Source organism: Anneissia japonica, unplaced genomic scaffold (genome assembly GCF_011630105.1).
Source record: "Anneissia japonica isolate Jap-2015-1 unplaced genomic scaffold, ASM1163010v1 scaffold287811_len124530_cov185, whole genome shotgun sequence".
Lineage (NCBI taxonomy): Eukaryota > Metazoa > Echinodermata > Crinoidea > Comatulida > Comatulidae > Anneissia > Anneissia japonica.
In genome coordinates, this window is record NW_022756030.1 from 24,802 (window position 1) to 39,337 (window position 14,536).

Consider the following 14,536-nt stretch of genomic DNA (forward strand, 5'->3'; position numbering starts at 1 on the left):
CACAATAAAAAACATAGGAAATAGCAAGAGTGATTACAATAGTTCCTATTGCATTACATGCATAGGAACTAAAAAGGTAAATGGTTATCAATAACATAAGTGCAATATATACTTATTAAAAATTAAATGTTATTAGTGTGTGCTCTGTGTATGCATTGTAAAAGCAAACTAAAGTTAAAAAAAATATGTCAGACTGGAGTACGATATCAAAAATCACTGGTGATTGAAAGAGCTTAACATATTAATGACTGGACATAGTTACAAACATACCTCAGCAATCATTCTGTTTGTATCACCAAGAAATAACAGATTCAGTGCTTCTTCCTCATTATTTGCTGGATGGATCGATAGGTTTTTAAGGTGAATATTTTGATCGCCATCCTCCATCAACGATACTTTACTAAAAAGAGAAAAAAATTATGGGTAATCTTGAATTCTCGCTAGTGTGATCGCCATGCATTTAATCATCTACTGTTTTATGTGCTGTAAAATCATACTGGCAAAAAAAATTCTTGTATACAACATTAAGCAGAATTTAAACCTAGTAACTTACGGAAGGTCTTCCAATTTGGTGGCTTCATGTTTAGGGTCAAGGAGGTCATACCCATGTTCATTGTATATCTCCAAGTATGAGATATGTGTGGTGAAAACAAATGCAGAACTCTAAAAAAATGAAACAAAAAAAAGACAACTCAGTATTTCGAAAAATGTTAGGCCCTGTTCAGGCTATCTAATTTTGTGCCTAAATATGGTCATGATGACATCACATCATGACCATATATAGGCACATAATGACTATATATAATAATAATAATAATTCTGGATTTATATAGCGCCTCCCGTTGACACAACCTCGAAGCGATTGAACATTATTACCCCCGGATCACTGGATCAAGCACATATGGAACACACACTCAAGCCCCATAGGGGAATTCCATAATTTTGCAGCTGTGTTCAGCGCAGGTTGTGTTTGAACCTACCAGGTACCCACTTGTACTCCTGGGTGGAGAGAGACAACCGTAGATAAAGTGCCTTGCCCAAGGCCACAAGCGACTTGCACAGCGAGAGTTTTGAACCCCCGACCTCGAGGTTGGGAGTCCAACCACTTCCACATATATGGGCGGTCAGTCTTATTATCACAGCTACATTAATGACATCAGCTGACTGCATAAATGAAGACATAAAGATGAATATAAAAAATTAAGCAAGGCTTAGTCATAAGTGCCTATATGACAGCGGTGGTCTTTCCAATGTCAGACTTCACACTTGACTTTGGATCATTATAAAGAACCACTAATACCGTACTTATGAACCCGGTGCATCTGTCGAGACAAGTAGGTGGTTACCGCGGTGTACTGGTCCATTCAGCCCCCATTGTTGACAGATCAGATTAGCTGCTACTGGCTTACCGGATAAGTCAGACACGAAGAGACCCTTAACACTCTGACCGCCAGGGGTTTGAAAAAGTAGTATCAGCCACCGCCAGACTTTTTAGCAAATTTTAACACTTTTCCGAAGCTCGTTGAAAGTGTGTATGTGATCAGATTGAGATGTAGTGAGTACTACAAGAACTACAAACATTTTAGCTTTACAATGGTACCAAACACTTTATTTTAATCACAACCTGTGACCTGTAACAGTAAAATGAAAATGACTCACTTTTGGAGAGTGACGCAATTTTTCACAACAAAGCTCAGATAATCGCGATTTTGTGAAAGTAAATCAATACTGCTCTACACTAATGTAAACAAACAAATACTTACAGTTGAGACTGAATATAGTGTTCAAATTTTTAGTACATGTAATTACCCCATCTATCGGATTCCGTAAAAAAACCCAAAACACTGAGATCTCCGTGTTTGGCGGTCAAGCGTTGCATTACCAAACAGAAAGATCTCCATGTTTGGCGGGCACAGTGTTAAGGGAGAAGCAAGTTGCTGGAAGAGCTAGTCCACACCTCTAGCACTTTGCGACAAAAGTATAAAGTGCTATATAAAACTAACTACATTACATTACATGTACTTTCTGTAGGATATTATGGGAAAAATGATACAAAAGATCTAGTCTCCCAAATAAATATTAAAACGACTTACATTTTGGTATTGCTCAAAAAGGTAGGACAGAGACCTTGGTATAATGCCTCTATCAGAGTATTTCTCAGCTCCTCCAGTAACTGTGAATGTTTTACCACTACCAGTCTGGAATATTAAAACATGTTTATTCAGTAAACATATCGATGAAGATTTTGAAATTCAAACTTTCATAGTTTGAACTGCGCATGCCCATATCAAGGTCAATCAAAATAAACAAAGCTACACACAATGCATGCAACATAGGTTTATGTTATTTGACCTTAGATACAAGCATGCACAGTTCAGAAACTACGAAATGGCTTATTTGAAACTTCCATTGGAAGAGAAGGAAATTTGAAGCAAGAAAATGTAATTTCCTCTCTTTTTTTAACCTTTATGTCAGTACATACAATACTACATTACAATTACAGAACAACATAGAATTGATAAAAATCAATTTAGTATCATATACATGTGTACAAATCCTAATTTCAATGTAAAATCAATACCAACCTGACCATAGGCAAAGATGGTCCCATTATAGCCTTGTAGTGCACTGGGGGAAAAAATTGTACATCATGTTACATTTGAAGCCTATAACATCATAAATGATCATGTAGAGGCAGTATGAATAAGCAACAATCTTGACAGGTGCATAATCTGGTTTCGGTATTGTGGGTGTGGGGGTGGGGGGTGGGTGTGAAATACGCACACGCAGGTAAGTAGTATATAATATTGTACTGTGTAACAAAACAAGTTGAACTGACCAATGAAATATTATTACCAAATTAACACTTATGAGGTATAGTAATTTGATTTATTAATTAAAGGGGTTTATTTGAAAAATAGGTTCACCCAAACAATGGAAGCTACCTGGTAACCTGTGTGATATAAAAAAGAAATCATTCAAATAGAAGTAATTAAATGTAAAATCAAATGCTTACTTTTCTAAGACACCTTTGGCAACTTTGTCAAAGATCTCTTCTTGCTTTGCCTTCTGATCAAATACAGACTCAAATGCAAATTTGTATTCTTGTTTTTTGTTGTTGATGAATCCTGCAGCAAGTTCTCTTGGGACAACAAAACTGAGCTGACTGTAGTTTTCCTCATCTTCTTCAATATCATACAACTGTAGTAACCAAACATAATTAGCATGCTTTACATGAAATGTCATCTAAATATCTCCACACTGTATCATGTGAAGTATTTCCCAGTAGCCTAATACTAGCAAGCAGGTGAAATAGAAGCTGGAGGCCTATCGGGAGGTCTAGCCCAACTTTCATCATAGAATAGTAGTAGCCTAGGAATACTTAAAATTCCAACGTCCACAGGCAATTTAGTGGAAAATACTAGTTATTCTTTTTCCCGGCAGTATGAATGTACAGTTGCAGAGCCATATTGTAAGCTCTTGGCCTTGTTGTACTAATATGGATAGGATGGGTCATAAGCTTAATTAAACAAGACCCAATTCTTCAAGCAAGCATTAAGAATTGCAGGTAGCCCTAGGCCTAGTCCGGCCAAAGCCGAGCTTAGCCAGAGCCAACCCAAACCAAGCTCGGCCTAGCCTTTAGGCCTACTACCGTACTACTAGGCAGCCCAACCAAGAAGGATGGTCAGGGTTTGCGTGCTTAGTTACCATACATAAAACATTAGGCCTAGACCTAAAATAATGCTTCGTCTTACCCCAACTTTGCTTTTTGTTGGCTTAACTCTGCAATATATTCGTATACCTTGCTTCACCATGACTAAAGCATGAGAAGGACATTATAGTTATAATATGGCACTGTGAACAACGGACAACTTGTTTACTACAAAATATTTGCCTAGCCTACCACAGTGTACCACAAGCAAAGATACTAGAAATACACAAGTCTAGCTCAATAATAATTGGTACACTTCCCTCTATCGCTTTTCCGTTACGCAAGAGTAAGGTTATAAGATTTTTGGTAAGTATGAACTTACCATGTTTTTCCCCTGAAAATTACACAAAATCATAAAAAATAATTTTCAAATTTACTTTCTCATTTTGCAGTAACATACAAATTATTAACTTGAGCATAGAAATTATTGAATTAAAAGATGTGTACACGGATTTTATGCCGGATGATTTTGATAATAATGAATGATGATGATGATAATAATAATAATAATAGTAATAATAATAATAATAATAATAATAATAATAATAATAATAATAATGATAATAATAATAATAATAATAATAATAATAATAATAATAATAATAATAATAATAATAATAATAATAATAATAATAATAATAATTAAATAATAACTTTAAAATGTGAAAGTTAATTTAAAAATTAAATGTTATGATATTTGTTTTTGGTATTTTGCATGCCAGTGGGACAATACATCTTTACCTACTTGGTTAATTGTGAGTTTCATACCCTGATTTGAATAATCTAGCACTGGGCTGAAAGGGAGCGCAAACCGGGACCTCCCTTCCAACATATTGGGACGTATATGCTCTATGCACAGCCTCTCCCACCCACATAGATTTAGGGAACCTCATTTGGTTTAGTAGGCCTAAGTTAATTTCTAGTCTATGTTTTTATTCATACTAATCTGGAATTTTCTATTGTAAACACTTATTAAATATTATTACGACGATCTCAACAGCATATCCCCGACGTTTGATAAAAGACATACCTACAAACAGGCCTCCCTCTAATTAAAGACCCCTCCTATTAAAGACCACTTTCCATTTAAGACCACTTTTTGTCGTCCCAATGACCAACTATTGTATCTTTGGTATCATTTTTATCTTTCAATTATTCTAATCAGAAACCAAAGCTGCTAAACTAACAACGAAACCAAGCACCCGTCCCAAGAGTGGTCTTCATTTGGAGGGGGTCCCTGTATTAGAAAATATCTGATCATAAATTGGTGGTAACCATAGGCTGCAACATTACTTAGGGTTAACTTGAAACCAATGGTACAGGTACTCAAAAAGTAAGAATAATTAGGCCTATTTGTGGGGCATCGATGGGACACTTCAAGCATGGACCTATTAATAAGATCTTATTAATAGGTCCAAGTTGGACGGTGAAGGAAGAAAAACAAATGGAATGAAAAACCATTTCCGAAATGCAGACACTGAGTCGCCTTATTTGTGTATATAACATTCTCCATAATATGTTACCTTCCTATAAATTGGAAATTTTAATACTGTTCAAATAATTAAAACTTTAGACATGACATTCAAATCTAGTATTGTCTTTACCAGAGTATAAATAAGTATAAAAAAAACGAAGCTCAGTATAAAGGAGCATTAAAATTGAATAGTCTTCGCTAAATATACAAAATACAGCAACATTCTGTTCATTTAAGCATTAGGCCTATAATTTATTTTGACCTGTTTTTGCAATTTCTTTTTTTAAAAACTTTTTAAAATAATATGTATAGTTTTGTTTAACGGCCAGAAGAACAACCCTTTGTTGGTCTGGGCCTTCCTGGTTAAATAAAGTTAACTTAATGAACTAAAAATAAGATTTTCCTATCATTACCATTACATAATTTTTAACAAGACATATCTTTTTAGTACGAAATTTTAACGTTCATTGTAATTTCTGTAATTCCATAATTCACATTTAATTATCAACTTTATAATTAGGCCTATCGGTAAAACCATAGAGAAAACCAATGCTAAAAACAATGAATGGCTGCCACATTGGGCTACCTTACCACAGGCAGTCAGGGGAAAAAAAACCCAAAAAAATAAAACGATATCAAACTGGTGCAAATGTATTAGCACAAAAACAAACTCGCCTTCGGTATTAAAACATAGACCCTAATAGTAAAGATATGGCATGGCTGCACATTTTTGTCCCTTCATACCAAAGGCCTACATAATAATTATTTAACTGCTTAAAAAAAAGTAGAATCGATAAAGTGGGTTACAAAACAAATCTGATTACAAATGTAAATTGACTTTTGTTTTGTTATAAAATGATAAAGATTAAAAGGAGTTCTATTAGGATCAGCAGACAGATCAAGGCAGTTATCGATCAGTGGTTGATCTGGTGGGAATAATACAGGCTCCCTCTCTCTATCGATGATATTATGGATAATTGTTTTTTTCACGCTTCACAGACCACACTAGCTAGGCACACACACAGTATGCGTTTAGTCTCTTGGTTTACATCTTTGAATACAAGGGCCTCTCGTCAAATTGATCGAGAATGAACATGCATTTATTTTTCCTCTGTTTCTGAGGTAAGTTCGTGCATTTACTTACTAACGTACGATAACGTCTTTAAAGGAGATAAACAACAATATGTAGCATGAATTGCGAGGATTTTAGGCTTGTTTGTATCATAATTTTTGGCGAAGAAGAGGGATTGCCTTGAATAAATTGAGAGAGGGTACGGTTCACAGGATCACACCCTTGCTGTTTATCCCATCCATCCATATGCGTGTAATGATAATGTAACTGATGTGATAGGCCTGGGCTAGATCATTGACCTAAGGTAGGCCTACACACCTATTTATTTCAGCCGTGGTTTTATACTTGTTTTATGCTTAACTGAAAGTATTCACATGTAAGTAACATGTATGTACATGTAAGTAAGACACATGTATGTACAGAGTTAAAGCCCAGCCTTGCTTGCTTGGGGGCTTAGCAACTAGGAGGAGAGGAGGAAGAAGGGTGGAGGCATAGGCCTAGCTAGGCCTAGGGGAAAGCTAAGGCATTTTTAGAAAGATTTATATGTAAATAGGCCCATAAAAATATCTGCTTTAAGTTCAAGTTCTTAATTCAATGTTCCTAATCCTAAACATGAAAAAATGTGAAATAAAAGTAAAATTTGAATTTTTTAAATGTGTGGATGGCATACTGTAAGATGAACTTTCTACCATTAATTTTGCAATTATGTCTTTATCTTTTCTTCCAAAGTCAAGCCAGTGATGATTTGAATTTGATGTGGAGGAAATTTACAGAAAAAAATTGCATTAAATGCTTGAAACATAGTAAAATGAATGAAGAAAAAAATAATAGTACAGGATTTGCTGTACATTTCCATTAGTTTTAACAAAAATGAATGATTGATATTTTAAAACCTTTAAAAATAAGTTGTATAGACCATTTTTGAGAAATTCGAATTAAAATTTCCGATAACCTGGCAACTGCCACTGGGGGACTTTCTCAGAGGCCTAGCATTTTGCTCTACGAAATCTAAGTTACTAACGAGCACAAATATTTTAAAACGAAAAAAAAACTTAATTAAAAACAAGTCCAAGTCTTAAAAAACTATTTCAATGTTTACATATACAGTGATTACAGTAATTAGCAAGATCCTATCTGTCTACTGCTGCATAGCGAAGGTCTAGCCGAGTTATCCACTGCGTGGTGCTCTATTTGTTACTAGCTAGCTGCTCAGGCTAGGCCGCTGGAAGTCCCCCAGTGAGTTGTGAGTTGGCGGCACTGTTTCAAAATAAATCTGATAAAATGGTCTATTCATGAATGAATGTGTATTTTTAAAGAAAATACTTTTTACTATACATTGAAAAACTTGAACAAAGTACTGATAGTACAAAATTTGATATTATTGAATTATAACAACAACGGTTGCATTCGCTCCAAAGTAGTTCCCCATGACATGTCACTGGGGACATTATGCCAAACCCTGTCCTGAACCCCTTGATGCGTAAAGTAGGTAACTGTGAAAACTCACATGGTTAGTTTCTCGCACCACATGTGTATTACCAATAATAAGAGCCTAATTACACTGATAAAAGCCCAATCACACTAATGCTATAGTGACGTTGGCTCAAGACCAGCCTTTTTAAATGTGAACAAATAGATTATAAACTGACCCAAAGGCGAGCTAAATTTAGTGCAACTTTAATGCTAGGCCTGGGCCGACTTATCTGAACGTAAATTGGACCTGGGTCACCAAGGTTGCCTTGATAGGGGTAAATTTTGAAATCTTATAGTGACATTATAATACCATAATATTTTATGCAAAAACCCAGCTAAAAGGAGGAAGTGTGAATGCCCCTAAGCCGACTTAAAATACCAGCGGAAGTTTTGAGTCAGTCGTAGTTAAGGCGGTCCTAGGCCGATGTAAGTGTGATTGGGTTCTTTATCCGACTACTGTATTTTGTGATCAAATTTAGAGACGGTCTACTGGGACAACTATAAGCCAGAAGAATCAGTGCTAAGAAATTGTTTATTTTTGTAGCTGGAATGAGGAGACTTGTGCTATACAGTATTTCATAGTCCTGTCTTCACAGCCTTTGACCTACAATACTATAGCCATGGACCTGAAGTGTATTTCTTAAAGATTAAATTTTAAACAAATAAAGAAACAAAACAAATGCAAACTGAATTTCATTGTTTAAATTAGACAACTACTACATAATAAAAGGCCTTATTAGGCTCTGTTCCTGCCCACCCTGGTCCCTTTCCTAAATGTTAGGGCCTAGGCCTCCGCCACTGGGGCGCTACGGCCCATGACTTCTCTGGGTAGCCTGGTGTGCTTTGATTTTGACAGTGAAATAATGGCAGAAGGATTTGAAGTCCTATTACTATTGTTATGCATTTGCTCTATTATTTATTACTGATAATGCTTATCCTTGCAAAAGAGAACCCTTTAGAATGCTTATTACCATTGATATAAAAAGGATGAAAACTAATTGCAATAAAATACTGCAATGTCCCTGACATTCCAGGATTATTCAATCAAGACTTATTTGTTATGGTTCTGCTTTGATACAAGTTTCAGTACAGTAGTTCTAATCGCTTTGTTTACCATGGGTTTAGAATTGTACTGAAGAACCCAGGTACAGTACACTTTTTTTTTTTTATAAGAACCAGTAAAATTTTGCCCAGGCTCAGTGTTCTTATTTTTTGGCCAATTTCAGGCTCACAATGTTCTTATTTTGTTCTTATTTTACACACTTTCAAACATGGACAATTATTATTGTAACAGCAGTATACACTGTACTGGGAGGTGAAAGCGGCCCTGCAAAAAATGGCCCCTGAAAGAAAGGCCCAGCAAAAAATGGCCCCACAAAAAAATGCTCCGGTTGTTGAACTCCGTCTCAATTTGTTCTTATTTTGTTCTTAATTTTTCAGCAATTTCAGCCTCAGTGTTCTTATAAAATGTGTTCTTATAAAAAAAAAAAGTGTAGATACATTACAATGTAGCTTGATGTTGGGAAGGCTTTACTTCCAGACAGAATGCCATGAAATTCAAGAAAGTTGAAAACATGCAGTGGAGTTGAATAGCTTTAGTGGTTAAGATACTTCTAATCTCACGGTCCTGAATTCAATTCCCATTATAATAGGACTTTTTCTTATGAATAAAGACAACTCCACTCCCTAAGCCTCATAAAGACACTTCGTTGATAAAGCCATCATGTTGTTTTATGTACAGTATTTATAAGCACCCCTAAATGCCGACCTTCTAGGATATGCTGAAAGTGTCACCCTTTATATATATGGTGAAAAAACCCCCCAAGAATTCATTTTTGCATTTCCTTATATCTTTTTTTAAACTTGATATTATTGTACAGTAGCATAGTATGCTAAAGAAACGAACAATAGTAATTATTCAAAATCATTTTCTTAGACATTTAAAATACTAAACAGATGGTATGTGGATTTCCTACTTAAATTCTGAACAGATGAACGTCAACTGTTCTAATTTCATACTCATTATGATATCCACTACTGCTGGAATGGGGATTGTTTCATAATTCATAATATAATATGGTAGGTTTTGACTGGCAGAAGAAAGCCATTTACAACTGTATCCTACAGTATTACTGTATGGGGACAATTTTGGTCCCAGAGTTGTCCTCCCTTTATAGTGGTTCTACTATATTTTAAAAATTTAGAAATGGAAGAAAAAAATCCAAATTCAGAAAGTTTGGTTGATATTTTTCAAATCTGAAAATAATTTTACTTTTTAACGTGTAGCTTTTGTCTGACTCTACAGTCTTCTATTGAAACCACGATATAATAAATGTCTTAAATTAAATGCTTGCCATAATAATACAAGATATTTTTTTTATGATGAATTGTTGACATCTATGTGCCGCCTACATAATCTTGATGCGACAGATTGACGCAAATGTGGTCTCCTTTAATTGTAGGATCATAAGTTAATTTAATGAAAAGTAAATACTGTACGCATTAAATACGTCAATTTAGAAAATGGATTGATAGCATTTTCAGAGTTGAAAACATACCATGACCATTTGATCCTTAAAGAAGGGATCGAGTTAAAATTAAAAACAGAAAAACATAGCATAAGAACTTAACCGTAAGTTTAATATTATATTATTTTCTTGTGCTTAAAATTTTGTCTTTTTCATTAACTGACAAATATATTGATTTTTCTCCTTGATTAATAACTTATTTTTAATGCAACTGCTGAGGTGGAAGCCGGGATTCGCCAGTAATGAGTGCGGGTGCGTGAGAGTCCTTAGTCTCGCCATGGTTGGGGCTGAGGTGATAACATTTTGAGAATACGGACCACTACATTCCTGGAATTTGCACTCTCATACCTTAAAAATCTTGTTAGACCTACTACACTATGCTCATAATACCATACAACAGTTATTTTTCTTTATACAATTTAGGATGTACGATGGCACCGCCTGCATCCCCTGCATCCATTCCAGAATTGAAATTAAGTGTGGAGTTAGATATGAATATTAGATATTAATATTGTCAGTGGTATTAATGAAATATATTTGATTCTATTCACACTGCAGTCCTATTTCCGTGTCTATTGAATTTAGTGGCATTTCATCTCCGTAACAACAATAGATTATAATTTTCTTTTGTGCTTTATTTAGTAACTTACTGAATTACGGTTTTAGCATGTTTACATAAAGGTGTTTACTTGAAATTTTTTCTTTCCAGTAGTATAAAGAATACCATACCTTACAGTAGCACAATGTTTATTTCCTGGTCAATATGGAGTTGGTCTTAATTTTTATCTGTCAAAATTTGTCCCAACTGATTTTATATTAAAATTTGTTGTGGACAGACAAGATTAGCTGGTACATCCGGTTTACTGGTTGCTCAGATATAAAGAAACGCTTTGCGATTTTGGTGTAAATAAAGCACTACATAAATCCAACTACATAAGAGTTCATTACATACATTACTTCAGGGGTACACATAAAAGTTGGTCAGAGGGCCAAAGTTAATTTTCGATTTATCACTGAGGTCCACACTTAAACTTTTATGTTCCCAGTGCACTTCCATCCAAAAACCTTCACGCAACTGCTTTTATACTGCTTTATGCTCATTTTTAATATTACTTTTTACTGTTGGGTCATAACAAGGTGTTTTCTAGCCAAAGATGGTTGGTGGGCCACACAAGTAGGGTATTGAATTCATTTTCCCGGGCCGCAAAAAAATCACTGTCGGGCCAACAGCCCGTGGGCCACGCTTTGCCCATCTGTGCATTACATTAGTCAGTGACATTGTATCATGTTTCAATTGAAAGGTGAACTGCAGTACTACTGTAGTAATAAAGAAAAACGATCAATAGAATTGATAGCTATCTGGTTCTGGTGAAAAAGTTATAGTTTAGGTGATTTCAAATTTTGACAGCTTTTGTGGAAATATAGATTACTACTAGTAAAAAAGTTTACCACAGCCTCCATAGCACCTACTGTATGTCAAAGGTAAAAAAATCCACACAATGGCCATGATGATAGGCCTACTGTAACAACATTGCCAAACAGTAACGCAGATAACCAATTTGCACAGATCACATCCATGACATTTGTACAAATAACCACTTTTAAGTAATTAACACTTGAGTCGATAATGTGGTTTTTGTTTAGCTAAAAAAAATTGCTGGTCATAAATTTAAAAAAAAGTCAATCAAAATGTCAACCACTCACTTAATTAAAAAAAAAAATAACACTGATAATTTTTTTTCCCTATATTGTGCTTAGTTTGTCTAGTTTTGAACCCAAGGTCCTATGTTGCAAGAAGAGCTTTTCTATTTTATTTTTCATTAATAAATTTATATTTATATCATTTTAAAAGTATTTAAGAATTACCATGTATGTCAACATTTTTTAGTATTTTTGAAGACAGTCCTCTAAAAACTCTAAAAATAGTCCAATTTTGACAATTACCGTATGTATTTGAGTAAATGCCCCACTTTTGAATAAACACGCCCCCTTCTGGAGCCTCATTTGGACTAAATGCCTTCCTCAAATATATATTTACCTCTAATAAAAGCAGCCCCTCCTCAGAAGCTGTTCTGAACAATAAACTCCATAGTAAATACAGTAGGTACTAAAGTTCTTTAACTATAACACATGATCAGTAATGGTTGTTTTTATTTTGTTTAGAAAGCTGAGCTTATTGATAAACAGCAAAGGTTTGCCAGCCAGATGTGAAGTAATTATATCTGTTTAAGGTAAGACACAAAGTGTTTGTTATGGTTTACCCTGTTCAGATGCCGGCACAAATGTGGAACAAATATATCATAGCACCATCCTTTTAGGCATTTTACCATTAGGGACATTTCTTTCTGTTCCTATTTAAATAATTTTTTCACTATAAATCTACAAATTAGTGAGCAAGGGGCTACAAAAGCAACACACATGAGATGGTAGCAGATTAATAAACTATTCAGTATACAGTAGGTATTGACAAGACTCTTTTTATACATCGGCCCGCCAATAAAGATGGTGTTGAAAAAAAGGAAAATTTTTATTTTTTTGGCCAGTTAGCTGAACCGCTCCTACAAAAAAAGGAAATTAAAGAAAAAATAATTTTTAAAATTTCTTTTATTTTGCCTGCCACTGCCTTGAAATCTCTCAAAATAATTATAAGAATGGTAATGGCTATTTTTACACAATTTTTAAATGAATTTGTATTTCTGATTGAAGTAGAATATGGAAATTATTTCTGTAGTTGTAAACATTTGTTAGCATTTCACTACAGTAGTACTGCTATGTACTGTGAATATCTGATTATTTTACCTGAAATTGGCAGACCACTACTGTAGTAAATCTGTCAGGAAGTATGGGAACCAACCCAAATTCTATTCTCAAGGGGTAATAAGAACAGAGAAGATTGTACTAAACATGTGTTTTAGCTCTAGAGAAAACAATCAAGTTGCTACTGTAGTGTAGCGACACTTGGATTGGATCAGTTGGATCCTTTATTTTATATTATGGTTGGTAGGGTCAAGTAAGGTCAATGACATTGGTTGAAATTATTTTCAATTTGTTTCTATTAGCAATAATTAAAGTATTAAAGTGATTAATAAGCATTTTAATTTTTTAATGAAGTTTAGATTGCATGTATTGTTCTATGGAAATTGAACATGTCACCAAAATTAAAACTAAATGTTCAGTTCCCCCCCCCCCCATTTTTGGAATCTGTTACCCATTTCTGTACCGTCTGCAAATTTTGTTTTATACAAAAGAATGTCTATGCTTTCTATTTTCTTGTTCTTCTCTTAGTGCCTTTGATAATTTTTTAATTGGTGTGGTAAATATTTCTGATTTATTATTAATTATTATTATTTCTCATTTTGTATTAATTTATTTTTGCATCCCACATTGTGATTGCATATTTTCATATTGATCTTGTTCAGCCTAACGCCAATGGTGAACTTGAAATACAGACTTGAAAATACCGTACTCAAAAACAGGGGGTAGGCTTTTATGCCCAATGGTGGACTTGAAATTGGTTTGTATCAGGTGATGCTTCTACACAAGGCTGCCCAGTGAGGCTGGCTATTCAATCAAGCACAGTGTCACAGCTGACACCCTTGTACAATATGATTCATTACAATAGCATGGCCCAAATAAACAATGTAGCATATAGTGTAGTTGATGACATTTATGCTTCCTGGAGTCTTTTGTCTTTACACTCAAACTATGAATGTTTGTAGGCTGATCATACTGCATTGGATTGGATACAATTTTCCAAGTTTGAATGTTCTCTTTGGTAAAGTTTTTGAGGTATTTTATTCTCCCCGTTTTAGTACGGAATAGAAAGTTTTGATGAAGTTCACCACTTACTGTCTAATTCTGTCTATCATAATGCTGGTGGTGGTCCAACTTTGTTGCACAATAGACCGATTCGGCGATGTCTGTTACAGCCGGTCATGCGACATAACTTGGGTATGGAAAACATTACTGTGCGATCAGTTTAAAGTATAGGAAAAGGTAATGTTATGTTTGCAAATATAACGACCCACTGTTAAAGCCCCATTCCAGGCAAAATTTCAGTTGTTAAGAAAAATCTAATTTTTTTATAATGTTATAAAGATTTATAAATATAATACGTAATTGCTAAACTGAATTTAGGCATTCCTAAGAATGAAAAAAATGTAAAAAAAGACTGAAATTTGATTTTTTTGTGTTCCACACAAAAAATAAATGCGGATGAATTTTTCATGTTTGATTTTGCGATAGGTCGTGAGAAGAAATATCGTAGGCGCCGAAAA

General features: G+C 34.5%; 2 protein-coding genes across 2 annotated transcripts in view; one reads left to right on the forward strand and one right to left on the reverse strand.

Annotated features, from left to right (window-relative positions):
* The window catches only part of LOC117123831 (kinesin-like protein KIF6), a gene marked incomplete in the record, with an annotated part of 17,006 nt that extends 13,069 nt beyond the window's left edge, over positions 1-3,937 (reverse strand). Inside the window, 6 exon segments of the mRNA XM_033269858.1 lie at positions 271-400; positions 554-663; positions 2,094-2,198; positions 2,586-2,628; positions 3,017-3,201; positions 3,756-3,937. Coding sequence (XP_033125749.1) covers positions 271-400; positions 554-663; positions 2,094-2,198; positions 2,586-2,628; positions 3,017-3,201; positions 3,756-3,815 — 633 coding nt within the window.
* Positions 3,938-6,210: 2,273 nt separating this feature from the next.
* LOC117123829 (disheveled-associated activator of morphogenesis 1-like) overlaps positions 6,211-14,536 on the forward strand; it is a 58,668-nt gene continuing 50,342 nt past the window's right edge. Inside the window, exons 1-2 of the mRNA XM_033269856.1 lie at positions 6,211-6,308; positions 12,423-12,490. The gene's annotated coding sequence lies outside the window, so the exon portion shown is untranslated. The remainder of the gene's footprint in view (positions 6,309-12,422; positions 12,491-14,536) is intronic.